Genomic DNA, 25,267 nt, shown 5'->3' on the forward strand with positions numbered 1-25,267 from the left:
CAAGAGAGTCATGTTAAAGGTTGCAGATTAGTGGGTTTTTTACATCCCAATGCAACACAGTGAACAACAAGGCATAGCACAGTGGATGGCTCCAGATTGGTATTAAGTGCCAGAGGTTCTTTACAATGCATTGAGAAATCTCAATACCTCGGCATTTTCGCATTTAAGCTTCACTGAAAAGCAGCCATCGTGGGCAGGATCAAATCTGAGACCTCATTCTAAGGAGCTAAGCCATACGAGCAGCACCTTTGCTGCAAACCAGCACAGTACAAATTCTGCATAACTGTCTTCCCATGGATGTTGAACTCCACCGTTATCCACATCTGCTCAAATTTTTCTGCTTGCTTCAGAGTATATCAGCCACGAGACATTCTCTGTGAAACAGTGACTTGCCTCCGTAATCACACCTGCGGCCACCGTACTCCCGCCTGAACGGAGTGTGATCCGGCCAAGCTCCTTGAACTCCTTGTACAGCTCCACACACATCGGACGGCACACCTTGATTTCCACCAGGCCACTCGTGTTCTTCACCAAACACCTGAGCGCAAACAGAACTCCGTGAACAACAAGAAAAAAAAAAGCTGGCTGTCTCTTTGACACATTTCAAAGGTTTTCTGAGTGCTTGGCATTTAAGGGGGCCTCCGCAAACTAACAGTATAACGGGCATTAATGCACAAAAGAACAGCATTCAACGCACGCCTCAACGCTAGGGGTGTGCAAATATTGAAATTTTCGAATACGAATCAAATACGATTATGAAGATAAAATGCCTTTGAATATTGAATCCAATATTGAATGTCTGTTGAGGATGAAAAAAATTTCAGAAAAAGGAAAACAGAAATGTTGACTTTTTTTTTTTCGGAGTAGTGCATGGTATTTGCAATTGAAATAAACAAAGCCAGACTAACTCAGCACCATACAAGAAAATTTTGACTTGCACTGAAATGCATCGTGCTTGATTAGACAGCTGGAGTGCAACTCATAAATGTGGTCACACAAAATTTGTAACAATAAAAAAGGCATAAATTGGTGCATTGCTGGCAACTAAAGATAATATGATCGGTAGTAAAATCTCACTAATTCAGACTTCAAGGGACCCTAAGAAATGTCTGAATGATCCCAAGGTCAAGTTGTAATATCACCCCCCCCCCCCACACACACACACACACACGAACCCCCCCCCCCCCCCCCCCCCCCGCACGAAAAAAAGAAAATATCGAAAATGCAATGAAGCTTTAAGAAGGCTCCGTCACACAAACAGCGAAAAGCCCATGACAAGTGCACAGTTTCAGCGTGTGAGAAGAACAACATGGACTTGAGCAAGGGGGAAGGAGAGGTTGGTTCTAATCAGAAAAAAAAAAAAAAAAACAGTGATGCGCCAGTGGGCTACTGAAAGTGAAGCACAGCTGGGATCGGGAGACTAGCGAATGCGTGGCCGATGCCTGCCGGTGCCGCGGACTAGCCGCAAAGCTCAAAATGCAACCATGCAGCTCGGCTATCTTTTGGCCTAACAACAGGAGCCCTCGTATTGTCATGAAGCCTGCTGTTACGTGCATGTCAGAGGTGTGTGGGTTACAATGCACCTTGCAATAGGCAGAATTTTTGCACAATCATTCTCCCTGCAGGTAACATTTCGAATCTGCATCCTTTCAGGAGCACCCTGCAAATTTATGCAAGTGGGCTTTCCCGCATATCATTTCTAACCAAAACGAGATGCCAAAGCTCTCGCTAGATTTGTGAAGGTCACAGGATAAGTGCCATAGTTGTGCGGCACATTAAGCGTGAAGCACATAATGGAAAGATCAAACAAAAAAACACATGCTTTTGTACGACTGCTCGAGGCGGGTGGCTGGCCATCTTGTTTTCACCATATGTGATGCGTGAGAAAGCCCGCTTGCGGAGTTTCGCACAAGGTTCAAACCAAGCAGCATCCGAAAGTGATCGGTTCACGCGATAAACGATGGAGAAGAAAGCGAAAAAGACACCTTTGTGCTGTTTTCCTGGCAAATTAAAGTTAATCTTCAGGTAATTTGCCTAGATATTCTGGTTCTGCCATAGTCGGATTTATCAAAGTCAGTGCGGTATTCAATCGCTGGTGACTATTCGGGAATTTTTTAATATTTAAGAAAATTCTCGAATACCAGTTTCTCCAATCAAATATGAAACCACATAGGCTCATAATTGAAATTCATATTCAAAATCCGAAATATTTCCACATACCTAATAAACGTATATACCTATGTATCTATACCGAATCTCGATTATACAAATCTCACGGGGTCGGGAAAATATTTGTATCATCCAAAACCAAAAAAATCCGTACGCAGAAACACGGGATCTGTTTATGGCCGCTCCACCACTCACTGCTCTCTGTGCATACTACGTGACTCGCAGTTGTGACATCGGTGATTGCTCGCTCGTGATGCGTACCACACGATTGGCAATTGCAGCGTCGGACACCTCAATTAGGGGTCACGCCTCAGTAGCCTTTACTAACAAAACGTGACTGCCTCATACGTCTCATTTAAGGCTGTAGCAGTGTTGGATGCACAGCAGATGGGACTACTAAGGCTGCACGCAGTCTTCCACAAACATTCAGCAGATGCCATCCCATGTGACAAAAGAGCAGTTGCTGAGTGTGAAGGTTCAATATAGACTGTGGTAGCTGCTCTTTGGCAGAGGCGAAAAGGCACTCGTGCTGTGCGATGTCAGTGGACATTCAAAAGCCCCATGTGGTCGAAATTATTCCATAGTCTCTTTCTCTCTTCCTTCTCTCCCTCCTTCCTCCATCCCTTCCGCGTGGCATGGCTGACGTGCCCACTGAGAAGCGACAGCAGTGACCCCTCCTCTGACACTCACGCACCTGGGCTTGTTGCGCATCACTTCACCGGTGCCCTTGTTGAGCTGCGAGATGATGCGGTGGATGGAAGCCTGCTCGGTGGTGCTCTGGTAGTGGAGCACGACCGGGAAGCCCCTCGTCAGGGGCACCTCGATGTTGAACACCACTAGGCGCGCCTGGAAGCGTGTCGACACCCGGATTGGAACAGCCGGATCGCACACAAAGCTGCCCGTGGTGACCTGCAGAATAGAGCGACACAGAGCAAGATGGCTGAAGCGTGGCAAGGCGGGGTCACACACCAGTGTCGAATGCCACTCTCAAGAATAATTGAACCCACAGATGCCAAATGCAATACCGTATTTACTCGAACGTAACGCAAGTTTTTCCCAGATTTTTTCCCCTTAAAGTCTACCCTCGCATTATAATAGAATAACACACTTCAATTGGCCTAAAGCAGTGCCGCGGTGCAGCCATTTCAAAGCAATCAGCCTGGTTTCGGTTTCCGCAGTTTTGCGATCTTATGCTGGTAACATGGATATCACGGAAGCTAAATCCTCATCCATCCAAAGTCAAAGCGTTGTTCTCTGCAATTTTTTTGTGTTCGTTGCGACCTCGCGCTCAACGCATCGTCGCGTCATGTTCTTGTGCCATCGCTCGCGGTGTATTGATTCAGTGCACATGATGCCAACTTGTCGTGCTCAGTGCGACGTTCGTTTTAAGAGAAAATCGATCCTGTTAGCTGAAGGGGTCGGGAATTCTGCAGCAGCTCGAAGACTTGACCTCAACAAGTCAACCATCCGCGGATGGCGGCTGCAGCGGGAGGGGCTTTTTAAATGTGAGCCCAACCGCAAAGGATCTCGTGAGCCGCACCACGGCCATCATGTCCAGCTGGAGAAAAACGTGGTGGACTTTGTTATCGAGCAGCGCAACCGTCTCATGGGGGTCAGTATCGAGCTGATCCGTTCGAAAGTTAGAGACGTTGCTTGGGAGATGGGAAGTTCAGAGCATCTCGTGGGTCAAATGTTCATGAAGAGAAATGGATTCTCTCTGCGGCGAACAACATCAATGCGGCGGAAGTTACCGGGAGACTTCGCCCCTCGTGTTACATTCGCGATCACGTAACATCTGAGTAAATACGGTAATAACCAAACGCAACCACATTAGCACTCTCAAGAATTTACTTTTCATCTCCTTTATTGTAACCTCAAATTACAGAGTACAGCAGGTCAGTCTTGCAATATGAACTGAGCGCTGAACAAATGGCTGTACCGTGAGAAAATGAAGCAGTGAAACAGGCAAGAACGCGCACAGTGCCCTGTTTGCAGCCTATTCCGCCACTCTGCTTGGTCACAGGGGTGGGGTACGGCTGTTTGCTTGACTCTAGCGTGGTATTGCTAAAAAAAATAGGCCGCCTGTACATTAGAGAGGAACGGGCTACACAAGTGCAAACTGCATGGTAAACTTGTGCGAAATATCACACGAGTGCAAGGCGCTATACGTAATAGAAAAATATGGAAAGTCTTAACAGAGCCCTTTCAGTGATGATAAAGGTATAAAAGTGCAATGACCAATACATGTGCAGCAAAAAATATAAGCACATGCAAATTTGAGGCAGCATTTCAAAATTTCAGGGCAACTTGCATGAAAGGAAAGATTACAAAACTATGTTCCCAAGTGAGCTGTCACTCTGGCAGCTCGAAATTATTACAGTAATACGGTTATACAGTTCAGCCCAATTACAATGAACAAGACCGTAAGGTGACATTCATTTTTGTATCCCAACATTTGCAGTAAGTGGACTAGACATCAGATCGGACTTCCGTAAGTTTCATTTTACGCTCTTTCCGCGATACACGGAAGTTATCATCAGCCTAGTGAGATTTTGGCAGTGTTTGGCACACTTTCACGTACTGCCCATTTCTGCTTTTGCTAGAAAGCAATGCAAGCAGCATGCACATCATGATCAACAGGCCAACCGTTACCCTGGGGCATGCATTTAGGCACTGCACTTATTAAATTTCGTTTAAATAATGGCATATATGTCAGCCAGTCGTGAAATTTGTATCCGAAAATGTGGCCCTCTTTCAACTACAGCGCCTAGTTTGTGCCAAAGAAGTGTTTTTGCTATATGGCGACCAGCAGCCTTGCAGTGAAAGGCGCACTAACAGTTTTCGGGCACAGAAAACATTCCATGCCATTAATGCCCGTTTAGTCTCGTCAAGAGCCGAGTAAAAGGCAGGAAGACTCAACAAATTTGGTACAAATTCCATGCACGAGCAAGTGCCTTTGTGGGATGCAGCCATCGCTGTGACAGGCAGCAAAAGCAAGGGACTATGCGACGTGCTTGATTTGCTAAATCTTCTAAGCATGAAGATTTGGCAAAATAGCCATGCTTGCTTTTTATTTTCTTAGCTTACAACTTATATCCTCTATTTGAAGGAATCGCTGCCACAACAAACAAACTCTAGCATCAGATGAAAGAGTGACACATCCCGGCAAGGTTCAGCTCAGACGGAATAAAGACTTTATGGCTTGCCATAAAGAGATTCTTGGGGTCCAGTGCTTGGAGAAGATGCACAGGTAGCACTGACAACAAATGACCTTGCTGCTCTTCTTCCCAGCAGCAAAGTAATTTCCTAAGAAGGCAGACCGCGATGTGTGCAGAACCCATGATGATTCACATGATGGACTTATTTTTTTCATCTTTTCTTCGTACTCGTATAATCTGAGTCCTTTTCCCAATTTCCACATGAAAAGCGAAAGTTGTGAATATTTCGATGCACATTCCCACGTTGAGGTGTGTGGCTGCACAGAGTGTCTACGTGCGTAAGTTTGTGATGCCTGCATGCTCGCCACAACTGTGCCTGTACCCACAGGCATCTGCTTTCTCTGGGACTCGATGCCATAGTTATAATGCACATCACCAATGACACATCGCCTTCACTCATACTAAGCAAGTGTTCATTATAAGCGGTGCCGCCATAAGCGGGCTCAAATATAACTCTAATAATCAGCAATGGTTCAAGAAACCGCCCCCTTATAAAAAAAGAGAAGCCATCTCTTGCACATCTCGAGAAATAGCTTCAAGTGCCACAGAAATTTGAGCGGGTAAGTATTGCATTACCAAATAAAGGTAATAGTGCTACAAATAAATAAATGCTCACAAAAAAAAACTCCCGACATTTTTATAAAGCTAACTGGTTTTATATATTCGGTTTCAATGACAAAGATGCATTTTGCTACAAGGTGCAATTCATGAACTCTCTCAGGCACTTAGTGCAATTTGTATTACTTTCCATAAAACAGACCAATCTTGCAACAGTCATTAAGTCTGCCCACACAACAACCAATTTCGGATACACTTTGACCCACCTTGATCATGTCGACACCAGACAGAGTCAGCGCCACCTGGTCTCCGGCAAAAGCTTGAGGCACAGGTACTTCATCAATGGTGATTCCTGTGCAGTTTCACAGAATGTGAGCCAATCGGAAAACAAACAAGCCATAGGAAACACAGAACCATGTCGTTGTTTGCATACATGTCCAACAGATGCCATGCCACGATTTCTTGACTCTCAGAACAAAGCAGCGACCCGCGAGCATCTGTTCTGTGATCTCCCAAATTTTTCTGCGTTTTCCCAAATTTAAATTCCGTTTGAAAACAAAGAACTCTACCCTACATCACACCTATCAAAACCTGTAATTACAAAGTGAGCCCCTCAAATACGACCCCTTTTAATCCTTGCAAGAACAACCAAAAGAGAACAAATTCTCTGCCACTAAAGAAAAGAGGAACGCCTGCTCTAAGCCTACCAGTAAAATTCACTCCTTGCAACTTGCCTTTGACGGATCCCTGCTCGGCTGCTGGCATCACGAGGATCTTGTCACCGATGGCCACGCAGCCGGCATCTATCCGACCAGACACACAGAAGCCAGAGCCAGTGCCCTTGAAGACGTCGCTCACACAGAGTCGGAATGGCTTTGAAATTGGCCGTTCGGGGGGCTTGAAGCCATCTGCAAAAATGACAGAGTGCAGGACGGTCAAACAGACGCACGAGAGTTCTAGCTTACTTCCTGGAAGCGCTGAACACGTCATATTTGTTAGCACAGCAAACGATCGTTTTAAAAAAAGATGTTGTGTGTAAGTTAACAAAAATTTGCATACTCACAACAAAAAAAGTTAGTGTATTCCCTATGCACCTGCTATACAGGCTCCCCACATCGTGCTACTATCTAGAAACCTTCTTTATTCAAGCCACTGTCAATCTGCGACACCAAGCTCAGCTTTAATGTGGCCGCATTTTGCTAATCTAAACATGTGGGATGCTGCCTCTAGGCAGTCACAGTAGCATCACAGAACGTACCGATGACGTCGACCAGGCAGGGTCCATTGTACCACTTGGTGAGTGGTGAATCAGGTGCGGGCTTCGTGGTCAGGTTCTCGCCCGTCAGGCCACTGCAAGGCACGAAGGTGAAGTCGGACTCCCGGTAGCCAGCCTGACGCAAGAAGCTGCGCAGCTTGGCAGTGATTTCGTTGTAGCGCCCTTCGTCCCACGACACGTTGTCCAGCTTGTTGATGGCAACGGCAAGCTGCGACACACCTGCAGGGCACACGGGGGGAAATGTCAGCTGCCTAAGCAATTACACCAATTTGAGATGCTTCGCACATTTCAGGCAGCTGCAAGCCATTCAACGGAGCCCCCAGGAACTCGCTTCATAGAAGTCAAGAGTTTTGGTGGAAATCCATCTGGTTCAGATCGTATATGAGAAATAAAACACCAACCAACAGAAGAAATGAACCGACATGGATTTATGTCAATTTACCCTAATTTATCCGAGTGAGGCTTTGTTTAATATTCACCTTTCACAGAAGCCAATTCTCCGTCTCCCAAGCTTTCCTGCTCTTACCATTACCAGCATGCTTTCATGCAGTGAAAATGGCTGCAATGAAATTCAATGCAAACAGGGGATTGGAGCAGACATTTTGTCTTCAGTGATACAAGAGGTGTATCCTTGTGCAACCGCAGCGGTGAAGGACAGTGAAGAAAGGTCAACAAGAGTGGCTTACAATGTCAGCTCAGCCTGCCTTGCTGCAATTCACTAACCTTACCCACGGCTTTCGGCGGCGGCAATTCACTTAACTAGCACAGGGAGGAGTGATTTCATAAATTCTCAATGCTTGCACACAACTCCGATCAATCGACTAGACCGAGGGGGTTCTCAAACTTTTTCAAACTTGGGGAACCCCAACAGCTTTCAGAAGCTGCTGAGAAAATTTGTGTGTCTTGGCTTCCATCTCTACCTGTACAATATGTACGCAAAAAGGAGAATGCAGACATAATGCAGCTCAAGAAATGCCCAAATTCAATTAGCATTGAATGGCCATGCAGTGAAGCAGCCTGTGAACAATTACTGTGCGATTAGTCCCTAAATAAAGTGGTGAAGTGAGGTTTGAGGCGTGCTTCCAAGAGAACAGCGTAGCAGGAGGTGACAGAAAGTTAGGCGAGCAGATGAAGTTAAGAAGTTTTGTAGGGATAAGGTGGCCGCAGCTGGCGCAGGACAGGGTTAATGGAGAGATATAAGAGAGGCCTCTGCCTTGCAGTGGGAGTAGCCACGATATCAAGAGATGAACAGAAAACCAGAAAAAGGCAATCGAGGCCTTTTTGTACTCAAAATCTTGTTCTGGTTGTTTTCCAGGTACAGCATCACAAAATCCGGCACACCGTGGAACATATTAGAAGCATGGAGAAAACACCTCCAATTACAGGTCGAGCACCACGCGTAACTATGCGCGTGCTGAGTGATGCCTTCTGTACTTTGTACAGAAGTGGCGGCGCCAATTTGGAAAAATGCAACTTGAACCTTCTGGTACCTGTCTCCTCGCCTGACCAATGGCGACATGCGCCCTTGCGGGAGGGTGAGTGCGGTTTGTACTGCTGTCAGTGCTACACGAGTACGTACACCTGCATTAGCATGATGTGACTAACGGACAAGGCGCGGATTATAAATGCAGAACGTTTTAGCACCGTTGGTCAGCCTGTGCCGTAGTTCTAAGTTCAAAGAAGCGCTCCCTCACGACTCCCAGATTTATTTATTTCAGAATACTGCAGGCCACTGCTTGGCCCAAGCAGGAAGCAGGTAGCAGGTCAACACCGCTCGCCCAATCACGGACCTGCAAGGGAGCGCGTGCCAGTCGAGCGCGTGCCAGTCTTCAGGACGGCCTCATTTTGACCTTCTGGTTACCGGACTCTTGCACTGCCCGGCGAACAAATTGTTTTCTTTTGCTTGCTTCTCTTGAGTATTAGAGTACTGCTGTTGCAAGATTTTTCGCTGTATTGCAGCTTTTGTCTAGTATTGCTTTGCATTGTATCGGTTTTTTGGGGAAAGAAAATAGCGCAGTATCTGTCTCACATATCATCGGACACCTGAACCCCACCTTAAGGGAAAGGATAAAGGAGGAAGGGGAAAGAAGAAAGGAAGAAAGAGGTGCCGTAGTGGGGAGCCCTCCACCTAGCCTTTGCATGCATTGCACTGTTTTGGAGATCACCTTGATTGTCTTCTTACGAATTTGTTCTTATGAATGATTTGTAATTCTGCATCGTCTCATTGCTACATTAAGCAAGTTTTTATTTGTGGACCTCTGCCTCTGACACATTCTCTGCCTTGCGACCCGCGAAAGCTGAGCACCAACGACTACTCCCCTTTGTCACTGGGTAGCTAGATTCCAGATTAGCTTTATGTGCTGAGTCGAGGCCATCTCCTGAGAGGCCAGAGCAGCTACCCCCACATGTCCTAAGGGTGTTTTGGAGCGCACAAAACCAGCATGCATGTGACATGCGCATGTTAGATGGACCAAGATTTTGCATCTTCACAGTAGTTAGAAAAAAAAGTGCACAGACATGCAATGCTAGCTGCTTACCCAGTGATCGCACAAGCAAGGTGTGCTCCCTTGTCTGGCCTCCAGTTTCAAAGCCAGTCTCGAATTCGCCACGCGTGGCGTCAACTACCAGGATGGCGACATCTGCCTGCGCGGCACCTGTACAGTCAGGAACACAGGGAAGTTCCTTTAAAGCAACACCAAACACTGGGGACTGGCCTTACCAGCTAACACTGAACCAAAAAAGAAACATGACAGAAAGCAGCTCTGCACCTAGTGGCCTATGCGAACAAACACTGTTGCAGAGGGCAGTCCAACGACACAACACAAGATAACCCACGAGTAAGCTTACTTTAATTAAAGGTCATGTGTGAGCTTAATACTTCAATGTAACCACAAATATTACCCGCTAAGATAAAGGTACACCAGTGTCAGTCTAGTAACATTCGTATTCGGCTAAGTGTGAGTGTTCTCCAATGTAAGCTCACTGTTTCTAGTAAAAATTAAGAAAAAAGAATATGAGAAATATATCTGCTATGTAAAACTGTGGAGTGAAATATAATAGCACTGAATGTCAAAAGTGTTAAACTATGTTACTTCCCACCTTGCATGACGGTGCTTACTTGGCAGGGAATAACAGATCTTAATATTGCCACGGACCTGGCTCGAGCTACCTGCGCGCTAAGCCGTGACGAGGACGAAGTGGTCGCGTTCGCGTGAGGTGCGCTCGAGCTGGCTCTGTTCTGGGCGATTAAAAACCTCGGCCGTTCTGCGGTCCCCCTCTACGTCTACGACTGTTCTCCGTCTGGCCTGTGACATCTGGTGGAGGTCGCTTGGGTATTCTCGGCTGATGCTCCATCCTTCCTCGGAGAGCCGAAGCACAAGCCCGGTGCCTCTTGTGCGAACCCCCGTCCATCGTGTCAGCCGCAGGCTCCGCGGCTTGTCTCCAGAATTCGGACTCCAGCCTCAAGAGAGCGCACCCATGGCTACGACCACGGCAGCAAGGTCAGACAGCGCCCCGTTCATACCTGCTTCTTTTGTGAGCCTGCAAAATCCCCGGATCCCGAAGCCCTTTCACGGCGGATACTCGGAGGACGCCCAAGACTGGCTTGATCAGTTCGAGCGCGTTGCGCGTTTCAACGGCTGGGACGACAGTGCTAAGATCCGGAACGTTTACTTCAGCTTAGAAGACGCCGCTCGGATCTGGTACGAAAACCGCGAGACGAGTCTAACGACGTGGCAGGACTTTCGTCGCCAGCTGTTGGAGACTTACACCAGCAGCGATCGCCGTGAACAGGCCGAGCGTGAATTGACCGCTCGCATTCAGCTACCAAACGAGAACGTAGTGATGTACGTGGAGGAAGTGGCGCGCCTCTGCAACTGAGCGGACCCGACCATGACGGAAGAGAAAAAGCTCAGACACCTGATGAGAGGCGTGAAAGAGCAATTGTTCTGCGGTCTTGTGCGAAGCCCGCCCAGAACAGTCGCCGAGTTCCTCTCCGAGGCTGTGCTCATGGAGAGGGCGCTCCAGCAACGGTACAATTTCTACGACCGGCAGCTAAACCCTATCTCGGCTCTACACCCCCTGGATGCTGCTTCGGGGGCCAATACAAGCTCCCTTCGGGACATCGTGCGTTCTGTGGTCCGTGAGGAGCTGCAGAAACTTCAGGGGATTTTTCCTGTGGACTCTCTGACTAGCGCCATTCGGGAGGAAGTTCAGCAGGCGCTCAGATCGCCCGTCGCTCCAGTAGAGCCGCCACCACAGCCAACTGCTTGGCCGCCAGCGACGTATGCGGACGTGCTGCGCCGTCCTGCGCCGGTTCCCTGCGCGCCACCGTATGCCCCTTCGGTAGTCGCAGTACACGCCGAGCAGCCGGTTCCCTACTGGCAAGCTCGAGGACAGGCGCCGAGGAAGACCGATATTTGGCGTGCGCCAGACCGACGTCCCCTGTGTTACCATTGTGGCGAGGCCGGTCACATCTTCCGGCGGTGTCCATATCGGCCTCTGGGATTGCGAGGCTTGTCTGCAGGTAGTCCCCGTCCGCGGCATGCCGAACAGCCTCAGGAGTTTGACGAATACGTCACCCGCCGGCGTGGTTCACCACCTCCTCCGCGCCGAACGTCCCGATCGCCCTCACCTCGCCATCCGTCGCCTCATCAGTCCGGTTATGGACCTAGTGCACAGCGTGGGTCCTCGAGCCCGCACCGGGAAAACTAGAACAGGCGACCTTTGGAGGCGAGGTCGCCGAACGCCGTATTGCCGAAAAGCTTCCACCGACGCGCCGACTGACCCTTCCCGAATCGACGACCACGATACCGATGACGGCGCCGACGACTGGGTCTGGTAAGACCAAGGTCTCCCTTGACATACCCGTGCTGATTGACTCTAAGGAGGTTAGCGCACTAGTGGATACGGGTGCGGACTACTCGATAATGAGCGGTAGGATGGCTAAGGTGCTGAAGAAAGTTATGATGCCGTGGGCAGGGTCACAGATACGTACGGCTGGTGGCCACGTGGTTACGCCGCTCGGAATGTGTACGGCAAGAATTACGGTGCGCGGATGCACGTTCGTGGCAACGTTCCTCATTTTGCCTGAATGCTCACGAGACGTCATTCTCGGTCTCGACTTTCTTCGAGAAAATGGTGCGACTATAGACCTTCGAAATCGATTGGTTACATTTTCAACTGAACTCCCTGCCACCAAACCCGCCCCCGAGAATTGCAGAGCCGCACTGCGTATATCCGACGATGCCGTAGCGGTGCCTCCACGGGCGAGTATTCTGGCTAGGGTCACTTGCGACGCGCCACATTGCGGACAACGTGTTGTTGAGCCAAATGTCTCTCTTTTGCTCACCATGGGTGTTTGCGTAGCAAGAGGGCTCGCCTTTCTATCGGACGGTCGCACTGAAGCCCTCGTGACCAATTTCAGTAATGAACACCGCCATTTATTTGGTGGCACAGCCATCGCCCACGTCGACCCCGTCCAAGAGGTGGCTGAGTGTTTCGCATGCCTAGAAGACACGCCTGGTGAAGTTGACGAAGAGGCAGTACGCGCCGTTCACATAAACGAGGGCCTCCCGCCCGCAGAAAGGCAGCAATTGCAAGAATTGTTGCTGCAGTTTAAGGACTGCTTTACCTCGTCGTCTAAGGTACGTCAGACGCCCATCACTAAGCATCGGATAGTCACGCACGATGGCGCGCGCCCAATACATCAACAGCCTTATCACGTATCTCCCCGAGAGCGGGAGGCCATCCAAACGCAAGTGAAGGAGATGCTCAATGACGGCATAATCCAGCCATCGAATAGTCCCTGGTCGTCTCCTGTCGTTCTCGTAAAAAAGAAGGATGGCACGTTGCGCTTCTGTGTGGATTACAGAAAACTTAACAGCGTAACAAAAAAAGATATCTATCCGCTACCTCGTATAGATGATTCTCTCGACAGACTGCGCCAAGCAAAATACTTTTCTTCGGTAGATCTGCGCAGCGGATATTGGCAAATAGAAGTTGATGAGAGGGACCGGGAGAAAACCGCCCTTGTCACCCCGGACGGCCTCTATGAATTTCGTGTGCTCCCCTTCGGACTCTGCTGTGCTCCAGCAACGTTCCAGCGAATGATGGATACCGTGCTCACCGGCCTTAAATGGCAAACATGTCTAGTATACCTGGATGATGTAATCATTTTTTCAACAACGTTTTCGGAACATTTGCAGCGGCTCAGAGTGGTGTTAGAAGCCGTCCGATCAGCTCATCTTACTCTAAAGCCGCAAAAATGCCATTTTGGATTTACTGAACTGAAGTTTCTCGGGCATGTCGTCAGCTCCGAGGGCATCCGGCCAGACCCTGACAAAATTTCTGCCATCGCGGACTTCCCGGTTCCCACTGATAAAAAAGCCGTCCGACGATTTCTAGGCCTTTGTTCGTACTACCGACGTTTCATAAAAAACTTTGCTAAGCTGGCCAGTCCTCTGACGCGCTTGACACGAGATGAGGAGCCATTTTTGTGGGGTGCCGAGCAGCAAACTGCTTTTGACGATCTACGACGTCGGCTACAATCACCACCAGTACTAGCCCATTTTGACGATGATGCCGCCACTGAAATTCACACGGACGCCAGCAACATCGGTCTTGGAGCGGTTCTCGTCCAGCGTCCGAACGGTGTCGAAAAAGTAATCGCTTATGCTAGCCGTGCACTTTCCCGTGCAGAGTGTAACTACTCTACAACTGAGAAGGAATGTTTGGCCGTAGTATGGGCCATCACAAAGTTCCGCCCCTATCTGTATGGCAGGCAGTTCAAGGTTATTACTGACCACCACTCATTGTGCTGGTTGACAAATTTGAAGGACCCATGTGGCCGCCTAGCACGTTGGGCATTACGCTTACAGGAATTTGACTTCACGATCATCTACAAGTCTGGTCGCAAGCACACCGACGCTGACAGCTTGTCGCATTCACCCGTGCAACCTTACGAAGGTAACGCAGAAGACGAAGCATTCCTTGGTGCAGTCACGTTGTCCGACATCATCGCACAACAACGTGCGGACGACGAGTTGAAGCTGCTCATGGAGCATCTAGAAGGTCACCATCCCTCGATACCCTCCCACCTGGCTCGTAGGCTGCCATCCTATGTCTTCGAGGCGGAGTGTTGTATAAGAAAAACTCCGCCTCCAGTGATAAGAGTTACCTTCTGGTTATACCAGCCGCCCTCCGCCACGAGATCCTCCTCGCCTGCCACGACGAGCCGACCTCTGGGCACCTTGGATTCACGCGCACACTTGCCAGAGTGCGGCAGTACTACTATTGGCCCAACCTTGCCTCATGTGTGAAGCGATATATTCGGACCTGCCGTGAGTGCCAGCGTAGGAAGACGCCGCCTCTGAAACCGCCTGGCATGTTGCAACCTATCATGCCTCCTAACATACCCTTTGAACAAGTCGGCATGGACCTCCTCAGACCATTTCCCTTGTCGTCGGGAGGAAACAGATGGATAGCTGTTGCAACCGATTACCTGACGCGTTACGCCGAAACGCAGGCTCTCCCTCAAGGCACAGCGTTCGAAGTTGCGCACTTCTTTATGCGTGCAATAGTGCTTCAACACGGCGCTCCGTCCGTCGTCATCACAGACCGAGGGAAGGCATTTACAGCTCAGCTTGTCCACGACATCTTTGAGCTGAGTCACACCAGCCATCGAACAACGACAGCATACCATCCCCAAACAAATGGGCTCACAGAACGCCCGAATAAAACACTGGCCGACATGATTTCCATGTACGTGGATGTGGAGCACAGAACCTGGGACCAAATACTCCCCTACATCACATTCGCGTACAACACTGCGACTCAAGAAACAACCCGCTTTACACCATTCCGTCTAGTCTACGGCAGAGAAGTGCGGATGATGCTGGACGCCATGCTCCCGTGCGTGGATGATGACTTGACACCAGATGCGGGCTCCTTTGTCGAACAAGCCGAGCAAGCTCGCCAGCTTGCTCGTTTGCACATCACAGCTCAACAAGACACGGACTCCAGACGTTACAACCGGCGCCACAGGGAGGTTACCTACCACATCGGTGACCGTGTGTGGGTGTGGACCCCTGTCCGCCAAAAGGGATTGTCCGAAAAACTGCTGCACCGATATTTCGGACCTTATGAGGTGCTCCGTCGTGTTGGAAACGTGGATTATGAGGTTGTTCCACGTGGAACTGTGGCTACCGGTCGTCGGCAACCACGGACTGACATTGTGCATGTAATGCGACTTAAGCCATACTTCTCGCGTGAGAGCGATGACGCTCCACTTTAAACTGTATTCGGGTTCTGCCTTTTAATTTGTTTCTTTTTGTTCGTTTTCTGCTTTGTACATACCCTCGCATCGGGACGATGCTCTTCTTTTTCGGGGGACTAATGCCACGGACCTGGCTCGAGCTACCTGCGCGCTAAGGTTTGACGAGGACGAAGTGGTCGCGTTCGCGTGAGGCGCGCTCGAGCTGGCTCTGTTCTGGGCGATTAAAAACCTCGGCCGTTCTGCGGTCCCCCTCTACGTCTACGACTGTTCTCCGTCTGGCCTGTGACAATATATTAAGAAACTAGAATTAGGTAAAACTTTGCTGCCAAGTTCACTTCTGTTTCGTTTCCAAAACCTGTGGAACATCAGCAATAAAAATGTCAGACTTCAGAAGTACCCGTGATCATGTTTGGGATAAAGTCTCGATGGCCTGGTGCATCTAGGAGAACGATGCTTCTGTTGGGAGTCTCGAATTTTGCCTGAGCCACGTCCATGGTGATCCCGCGGTTCCTGGAATAAATCGTGCGAGGAATGAAAAGTCACTGAGCATGCACCGGATTCTGTGAAGACTGGAAACAGATGCATCGTGCATGCAATATCACAATGGCACCCTGTTTTCTAATGGCTTCGTGCACATTGCACGATACTTTTTTGCAGAAAGACAAGGCATAGATACGGCACCTTGTCTACTACTATCCCTTTAAAGAGCTACAGACACCTAATTTAATGGCGTGTTTTCTTCTTTCAAATGATGCTTTAGACATCAGAATACATGGATCACCATGTGGTTTTCACCTATGATCACTAAATAATGTACAATTTAATTTCTTCTTTCATGCTGTTTCGATTTTGGTTTCATCAACCGAACGATGGTTGTGACATGTAGTAGTTGATGTTTAGGTCACATGATGCATGAAAAAAAACGGCAATATAAATGCTGATGCATAGTTTTAACTCACTACAGCACTTAAACGAGCCTGCTTCAATAGCCACAATTGCAACAACGACGTATTAGCAGCTATATTACCTTTTTTTTGTGCCTCATGTGACCCTAAACAACTACACGTCACAACCATCGTACGGTTGATGAAACCGAAACCGAAACAACGTCAAGAAGAAATTCAATTATAAGTTATTTACCACTCGTAGGCGAGTACCATGGATTGCTTTGTGTATAACAATGTCTAGCGCGTCATTTGAAAGAAGAAAACATGCAAGCAAAAATTTGGTGTCTATATTTCTTTAAGAATGCTTGCTTCATAACTTCTGAATGAGTTCCACGAAGACTGATTTACCACCAATATTCAAATTCCTGAAGTGTGCCTGCCCAAGTTGTCAAGCAAATGAAGTGCAGAAATGTCAGCAAAGCTGCACTGCACAAAGTGCAAACACATGCACAGTCCTTGCGCAGCAGTTCGGGGGGAAAGATGAGTTACGCGCTAAAATGTGGCAAATAACAAGGACATCCTAACACAACACGCTAGCAAAAAAATGAGGGTGCACACATGTATGCCTTTCAGCACAGTGGGGCACAGTCCCGAGATGTTGCCCCCCCGCAAAGGTGACAGTACAACTGAAAGCGAAGGTGCCGTCAATCCAACCACAGGCTGGCACGCATGAAATTGCATTGGTACTGCACACGATGTACTGGCGTCAGCCGCTTACCTCTCTTCGGATGTTTCGTCCAGGACCCAGGCATACATAAATGATGCCTTGCCCAGTTTCTTGGATTCTTGCTCGTACTTGTGCATCTGCTTTTTCTGTACGCAGCCAAGCCTGGACAATGAAGCAAAAATATGCAACACACTGTGAGCTCAGGTCTGGTTTGCACGTTATTCTCTTTCCAGTGCACCCAAAATGGCAATCGCCCCATCAAGGTTCAGGAAACCCATTTACCTAATGTGCATGCAACTGTAACAGGGATGTCTGAATGCGCTGCAACACATAATCTGCAATACCGTATAAATGCGTATAAGGGCCGCACTTTTTTTCTCCAGATTTTAGGGCCAATTATTGGGGTGCGGCCATACACACGATTTACGAAAAAAAAAATTAAAAGTAAGAACACACCAATCGGCAAATAAGCAGCATTTATTCTACGTTCAACCGCCACTCGCGGTGTATTCCCACTCCAAGCTGGTGCTGTGCTCTGGTTCACGCTCATCCCACAAGAAGTCGCGCAGCACGTCCACTGTCGACGCGCAGCCGTTGTTCCGCGCTTCCATAACTTAGCAGAGCAGCTTTTCTTTCAGTTCAGGAAACTTGCACGGCTTGTCCCAGAAAGCGCACTTTTCGCAGCTTGCGTTCCTCAATGCATCCTTTTGGTTGCACCATTGTCGGATGCGCTTCTCAGCCACACCGAATTTCCTGCCCACCGCACGCTTGCCACGTTCGATAGCAAACTCCCAGCGGTGTAGCCATTAAGGTGCTTGCTTTATCGTGCTAAAACTACAATGCTGCACGGCAGCACGCAAAAGCCACAACTAACACCCATGCCTTTGACAGCAACAAAACGCTAGAGCTGGTGATACTGATGCCGATATGGATAGCGGGAGCTGGCGGAAGTCATGACGGAGGAAAAAGTTGATGATAATGATCTGCGGCCACTGGTGCCGTCCGTAGGTGGCACCTGGAAGCTCCTGTGCGCATGCGCAGTCTCCGCAATGAAGAGTGCCGTTGCTTGCAGCAGGAGCTGATCGTGGAGGCCACGGCGCGTGCATTTTTAAGGCTATTCCCGCGTGGGTCGTGTGGAAAATTTGGGAGCGGCCCTTACAGGGGTATTATTTTTTTCTAAAATTTCTTTCCGGAAACAGGGTGTGGCCCATACACGGGTGCGGCCCTTACATGCGTTTATACGGTATTCAAAATTTCAAACATGAATATGTGTTATTCGGTTCATATTCGTTTAGAGAAAATTGATATTAGCCAACTTTCGTTAATTTGACTAGGTCAAAACCACAAGAGCTGGACAAATGATTCGAAAATCTAGCTTGATTTGGCAGGAAAAAACCGGACAAAAGCGTCACCTTTGCTTTCTTTTCTGTCATTTATCGCAAGGACTGCTCACATTCGAACGCTTGCATATCATGCGAAATTCTGCAAGTGGGCTTTCCTACATACCACACAATGAAAACACTATGGCCAACCTGGTCGCTTCAAACAATCACAACACGGAAGGGTGCAGTTTCTTGCATTATCCTTCCATAAACTTTCTTGTACTTAATGTCCACACCCATGGTACTCGTCCTCTTGCATGCAAAACTCTTCTAGCGTGACCTTTGCCGTCTTGTTTAGAGCAACTGCGATACGCGGGAAACCCCACTAGCGGAACTTTGTATACTGCACCCGAAACGGGGCTCAGTTGAGGTGTCATCGGCACAGCAAGCGACTATGTAAAAATCCCACCTACTGCGCGGTGCACTATAACCCATGCACCTCTTGTAGGTGTGATGATAATCGGAGGGCCCTTGCTGCTAGGGCTAAAAATAGCCTGGGCACGTAGTTTCAGTTTCAGAGCTTTCCCGCCAGCCTGTGGTTATTGGCCGCTTAATCACCACTCATTCAAAGCCAGCAACGTGCATCTCATTTTTGTTTCACTACATTTGCTTCTAATGTCTGGAGGAATACTTTCAGCATTTGTGCCTCAGAAAAAGGAAAAGAGAACAAAAAAAAGCTACAACAGAAACGACAGTTAGTTCACAAACCTGTAGAGTAAATGCCCCATAAGTGTGCTCTTGCCGGCGTCCACATGTCCAATGACAACCAAGTTGAGAAGGGCCTTAGTGGTACCCCTCTCCTTGGCATACTCCGCCGCTGCATCTTTGGAAGACGACTTGGTCCTGCATAAGCGGCACATATTCCAGTGTCAATGTCACTCAGAAAGCCACCGACGCAGTATGATGGCGAACACCTCACAAGTTAAGGGGCTGATCACTTTCCTTCAGAAAGAAATCTTCCATTAGAAAAACAGACTGGCCCCATTTTTTCCCTCTAGCTGCATGAACCATGAAAAGAACACCCATCCTCCGCCTGTCCGCACATCTGTACATCTGTCTTCATTTTTTGTACGCACTGCGAAAGACTGGAATGACTTGCCTGGCCACGTTGTGCTCCATACTGACCCATCGCTATTCAAGTCGTCAACTGAAGCAATGTCATGCTCTGTAACCCCCTCCCTCATGTAATACCCTTTCATTGGGGCCTTTGAGGTAGCAAAAAGTAAATAAATAAATAAATTTTTTTCCTTGCATTTGCTTGGAGCCAACCATGATGGAAATGTACAGCACAAACAAAGACGAGGACACTAGGAAGACACATGGAACACACGAACATGAACCATGATGGAAATGTACAGTGCAAACAAAGACGAGGACACAAGGAAGACACATAGAACACACGAACATGAACCATGATGGAAATGTACAGTGCAAACAAAGACCAGGACACAAGGAAGACACATGGAACAAACGAGCATGAACCATGATGGAAATGTACAGTGCAAAAAAGACCAGGACACAAGAAAGACACATGGAACACACGAACATGAACCATGATGGAAATGTACAGCACAAACAAAGACGAGGACACAAGGAAGACACATGGAACACACGAACATGAACCATGATGGAAATGTACAGTGCAAACAAAGACGAGGACACAAGGAAGACACATGGAACAAACGAGCATGAACCATGATGGAAATGTACAGTGCAAACAAAGACGAGGACACAAAGAAGACACATGGAACACATGAACATGAACCATGGTGGAAATGTACAGTGCAAACAAAGACGAGGACACAAAGAAGACACATGGAACACATGAACATGAACCATGATGGAAATGTACAGCACAAACAAAGACGAGGACACAAGGAAGACACATGGAACACACGAACATGAACCATGATGGAAATGTACAGCACAAACAAAGACGAGGACACAAGGAAGACACATGGAACACACGAACATGAACCATGATGGAAATGTACAGTGCAAACAAAGACGAGGACACAAAGAAGACACATGGAACACATGAACATGAACCATGGTGGAAATGTACAGCACAAACAAAGACGAGGACACAAGGAAGACACATGGAACACACGAACATGAACCATGATGAAAATGTACAGCACAAACAAAGACGAGGACACAAGGAAGACACATGGAACACACGAACATGAACCATGATGGAAATGTACAGTGCAAACAAAGACGAGGACACAAGGAAGACACATGGAACAAACGAGCATGAACCATGATGGAAATGTACAGCACAAACAAAGACGAGGACACAAGGAAGACACATGGAACACACGAACATGAACCATGGTGGAAATGTACAGTGCAAACAAAGACGAGGACACAAGGAAGACACATGGAACAAACGAGCATGAACCATGATGGAAATGTACAGCACAAACAAAGATGAGGACACAAGGAAGACACATGGAACACACAAACATGAACCATGATGGAAATTACAGTGCAAACAAAGACGAGGACACAAAGAAGACACATGGAACACATGAACATGAACCATGATGGAAATGTACAGCACAAACAAAGACGAGGACACAAGGAAGACACATGGAACACACGAACATGAACCATGATGGATATGTACAGCACAAACAAAGACGAGGACACAAGGAAGACACATGGAACACACGAACATGAACCATGATGGAAATGTACAGCACAAACAAAGACGAGGACACAAGGAAGACACATGGAACACACGAACATGAACCATGATGGAAATGTACAGTGCAAACAGAGACGAGGACACTAGGAAGACACATGGAACACACGAACATGAACCATGATGGAAATGTACAGTGCAAACAAAGACAAGGACACAAGGAAGACACATGGAACACACGAGCACGCGCAAACAAAGACGAGGACACAAGGAAGAGACATGGAACACATGAGCATGCTCGTGTGTTCCATTTGTCTACTTTGCGTCCTTGTCTTCGTTTGTGCTGTACATTTCCATCATGAATCACCAACATGCCCAGACATGCTCGTGTATTCCATGTGTCTTCCTTGTGTCCTCGTCTTTGTTTGCGCTGTACATTTCCATCATGAATCACCAACATGCCCAGACTGCCGCCTTAGCCAACCATGAAATTTCGCTGTGTTGCAAGTGCGGCAAAATCTACTTTGTAATACTGAAGCTAAAAATACATGGTGTCCTATGGACGTGAAGTTATGAAAACTGAAATAGTTTGTTACATCAAGCATTTCATTATACTGAAGTTCGTTACATTGAGGTTTAACTATTGTAGGTCGACCCATTTTTCAAAATTTTAAAATCCAAAGTGGGGGGTCGACTTACAATCGAAACAAAAGCATGACACCATAAATAAAGGAAAGATAAACGATATATCAGGCATGCTACAGCGTGGTTGCATTTTTGCCGAGTGGCTCCGTCGCACCGCTCTTGGTGCTGGCCTTGAGCAGCTGCTATGTCAACGCGCAGAACCGGCATCCCCTCCCTGCGCGCGGCAGCCGTCGATAAGCAGCAAACCGGCAACCCCCCCTCCACTCCCCAGACATGGCTGCAGACTGTGGCTGCTGAAAAGTGGCAGCGGCCCGATAACTCATTCGGGTTCTAATCTTTATAGGTGTCCTCCAAGTTCTTTTTTTTTTACTTTCAGCTGCGCACTCAGCGCTCAAGGAAGCGTTGATAGTTGATGGAAGGGCCGCTGTTCCAATCGCGGCGGCACCGCCACTCAGAACGGCAGCGGCGCCGGGGAGTGTCGGTAGCCGACAGAAGAACCGATGCCGCTCACGTGTAGTTTCTCTTTGGCTCCAACGCAATTGACTACTGTCGTCCACGTTTCACAAGTTTTTAAAATAGTGCTTCGTGATTTGTGCTCTGGGTGTGGTAAGTGACTGGCGCTCGTTCGCGGCGACATTCAAGATTGCTGTCGTTCTTTATGCCAAAGAAATGAACAACTACGCGCCGGGGAGCAAGTTCGATGTTCGCAACGAGTTATACAGGTGTGGCAGCTACGAGGCAAAATTTTTAGCTATTCCACACGATGCCATGACGTGGCTGTTTGCGAAGTGCGGGATTCCACTAAACGACGACGTTAGAACGACGTGCTGTGGGACAGCAGCAGCGATCATGACGGCAGTGCTAGCTGGACGATAGCACAAGTGTGGACGAGTAGTCTAGTGACAAATACATTTTCGTTTTGGAATGTGCCCACGGGCACGCCTGCGTGTGGCAGCGGGTAGCAGCTGGCGATAAGCGGCAGCCGCAGGATAACGCTTTCGCGTTCTGTTATTAAAGGCCAAGCTTAAACGACTCCAAGTTTGTTTTTTTTCTTTCTGAAATGTGATATGGAGGGGTCGACTTACATTCGAGTCGACTTACAGACGTGTAAATATGGTATATTGCTTCCAACAGCCGCCAGTACCATCACCTTTCCCATTAAAGCATGCAAGCATGTTGCTGTCAGAGCCATAGTACTTGACATGTTAATTTGTTCAGAAGATGGGGGAGCAAGCATGTTAAGCCATGAGCAGAACTCTGCCACCAGATACTATCTTTCAAGAGAATGTCAGACATTTCATCAGATTTCCATTATATACTTTTTCTCCCAATATCCACAACAGCAATTTCGCACAATATCATCAGAGAGAGAGAATGGTGCTTATAACGCACAAGTCCACGAAAAATGCTAAAATCTGCAATTTTTCGTGGAATCGCAAAAAACATAGGGGGCTTATGATGCACAACACTATGTGACTTCCCATACATACTAAGCAATTGAAAGCCCCTTCCTTCCACATCAGACACTACTGACAATTTGACAATTCCAATTCACTCAATTATTCTCTGCACAACTTTAGAAGACCAGCTAATTTTAGTCAAAAATAAAACAGAGCATAGCAATTGCACCAAGACTAAAAGCAACAGGGGACAATGACCCCGTGCAAGCGTCTTTCATAATGCCTCTACCATCCAAGAACGTTTTCATTTTCTTCTTCCATGTAGAATTTCGAGCGCTGTAAAATGCACAGCCCTTCACATTTTTTTTTCTAGCATTCACCTACTATCTGTGCTTACACACATCCACGAGATGCTGATAAGACAATCAAATGTGTCCACTTTATATTAACGCTGTACCTTTCAATGTACTTTGCTGCCTCTCTGGCCACCACATGAGAGTACCATGCAGAAATAAGCAACACTAAAAGCACGCAGCAACAGTGCACAACACTGCACACACCATTTACCTGGGTGTCTTGGGAGTGATGCCCTCAGCTGTCGACGCCGGCGTGTCCCCAGCAGCTTCCGGAGACGGCTCCTTTCGCTCAAGGTCTGGAGAACTCCGGTTGGAGCTTGTAGCACTTGGCACTTTGAGACCGTCCAACGGCGCTGATGCCACCCTTCAGATTACAAAGCAACCGTGTGTATAAATGAAGCCTATACGGGCTGCGCAAACGCCTGCCGTCCAGAAACAATGCGAAGTGCATGGCAAGAAATGTTGGGGTGATTGTTGTGAATGCAAAGAAGTCACTCACTGAACAGCTTACTGCACTGCAAAGTGATGAGCAGAGCTGTAAAATGTAATTAAGCATGAAGTATCATGTGCACCATGAGATCAAATATTTTAATCTGCCATCTCTACAGTACACTGTTACAGAAATAAACGAATTGGTTGCACTCGGGCTCAAAAGGTGGAGGTCCTTTGGTATTTTTGGGGGCAGGCCAACTTGCAAATTTTGGGGGTCCTTAGATTTTCCACCATGTTACCACCTGGTTCAGGTTGCCACCTGCCGCTGTGGGCATGTTGTGATGACTTCACAAGGTCACGTGACCTCTATCGACCAATCATCAATTAAATCCCCACCTGCCACGGTGGGCAGGTTATGGTGACATCACAAGGTCATGGGACCTCTCAACATGGTGGGCCAGTTTCCACCTGCCACAGTAGGCACGTCGTTGTGATGATGTCACAAGGCCATGTGACCTCTGACCAATGAGAGAATTTCGTGACAGAGAAGCTGAAAATAATTTTACGGGGCGACAACCTAAATGGCATCGCATTAAAACAGTACTTTTAACTGCAGGTGCTTGAATTCGTGCCTACAGAGTCTTTACCTAAGCATTCCAGACAAAAAAATGGTAACTGCATAAAAAAGAAAAACTCGGAAAATGACATTCCAATATGGTCTTCAGTCCACACAACTCCACGGGACTTCAGAGTAACAGAGCAGTATAGAAAAAAGGAACAGCAGCCCTTAACAACAGCGCACGCCTCCCCACCCCCTTTCCAATAACAAGCATTTCTTAAACAATACTGAATGCTTATACATAGCGATGCGGATGCTCTGATTTCTTTCCTGCTTACAGGAAAAAGTGAACAAAAACCTATAATTTAACAAGAAAAGAAAAAGTCGCAGCTACTGAATGTCCTCAAATATTAGCGACTTGAGTGCCCTTCCTGGATTTCTTTTGGTAAATCAACACCACATGGAAGATTATTCAACAGCAGTGGAACTTAGCACTCACTTGTCACGCTTCTCGTCAACCTCTGGTGCGGAAGGCTGCTTGGGAAAGGACTGCCTTAGTGCCGGATCCACAGCAGGCAGCACCTCCTTGACGGTAGCTTTGGCGTTCAAACCCACTTGATCAAGAGGTGTGAGTGGTTTCCGCTCTGCAAGCAGCAAGCAACAAAAGAAGAAAAAAAAGAGAACAGGAAGGGAAAAGGAGGAAGGTACAGGTAAATGTGTTTAGCATTGCAAC

At 47.8% G+C, this 25,267-nt stretch overlaps 1 protein-coding gene across 2 annotated transcripts in view; it reads right to left on the minus strand.

Moving 5' to 3' along the window:
• The window catches only part of HBS1 (translation elongation factor EF-1alpha (GTPase) HBS1), a 37,863-nt gene that overhangs the window by 407 nt on the left and 12,189 nt on the right, over positions 1-25,267 (minus strand). For both annotated transcript variants that reach the window (XM_077640661.1, XM_077640660.1), the window contains 11 exons: positions 25,034-25,178; positions 23,755-23,907; positions 19,201-19,335; positions 17,162-17,272; positions 15,894-16,006; positions 9,759-9,875; positions 7,204-7,440; positions 6,680-6,853; positions 6,212-6,297; positions 2,864-3,078; positions 394-538 (listed from right to left, as the gene is read on the minus strand). In XM_077640661.1, the coding sequence (XP_077496787.1) occupies positions 394-538; positions 2,864-3,078; positions 6,212-6,297; positions 6,680-6,853; positions 7,204-7,440; positions 9,759-9,875; positions 15,894-16,006; positions 17,162-17,272; positions 19,201-19,335; positions 23,755-23,907; positions 25,034-25,178 (1,631 nt within the window). The remainder of the gene's footprint in view (positions 1-393; positions 539-2,863; positions 3,079-6,211; positions 6,298-6,679; positions 6,854-7,203; positions 7,441-9,758; positions 9,876-15,893; positions 16,007-17,161; positions 17,273-19,200; positions 19,336-23,754; positions 23,908-25,033; positions 25,179-25,267) is intronic.

This window comes from Amblyomma americanum, chromosome 10 (genome assembly GCF_052857255.1).
Source record: "Amblyomma americanum isolate KBUSLIRL-KWMA chromosome 10, ASM5285725v1, whole genome shotgun sequence".
NCBI lineage: Eukaryota > Metazoa > Arthropoda > Arachnida > Ixodida > Ixodidae > Amblyomma > Amblyomma americanum.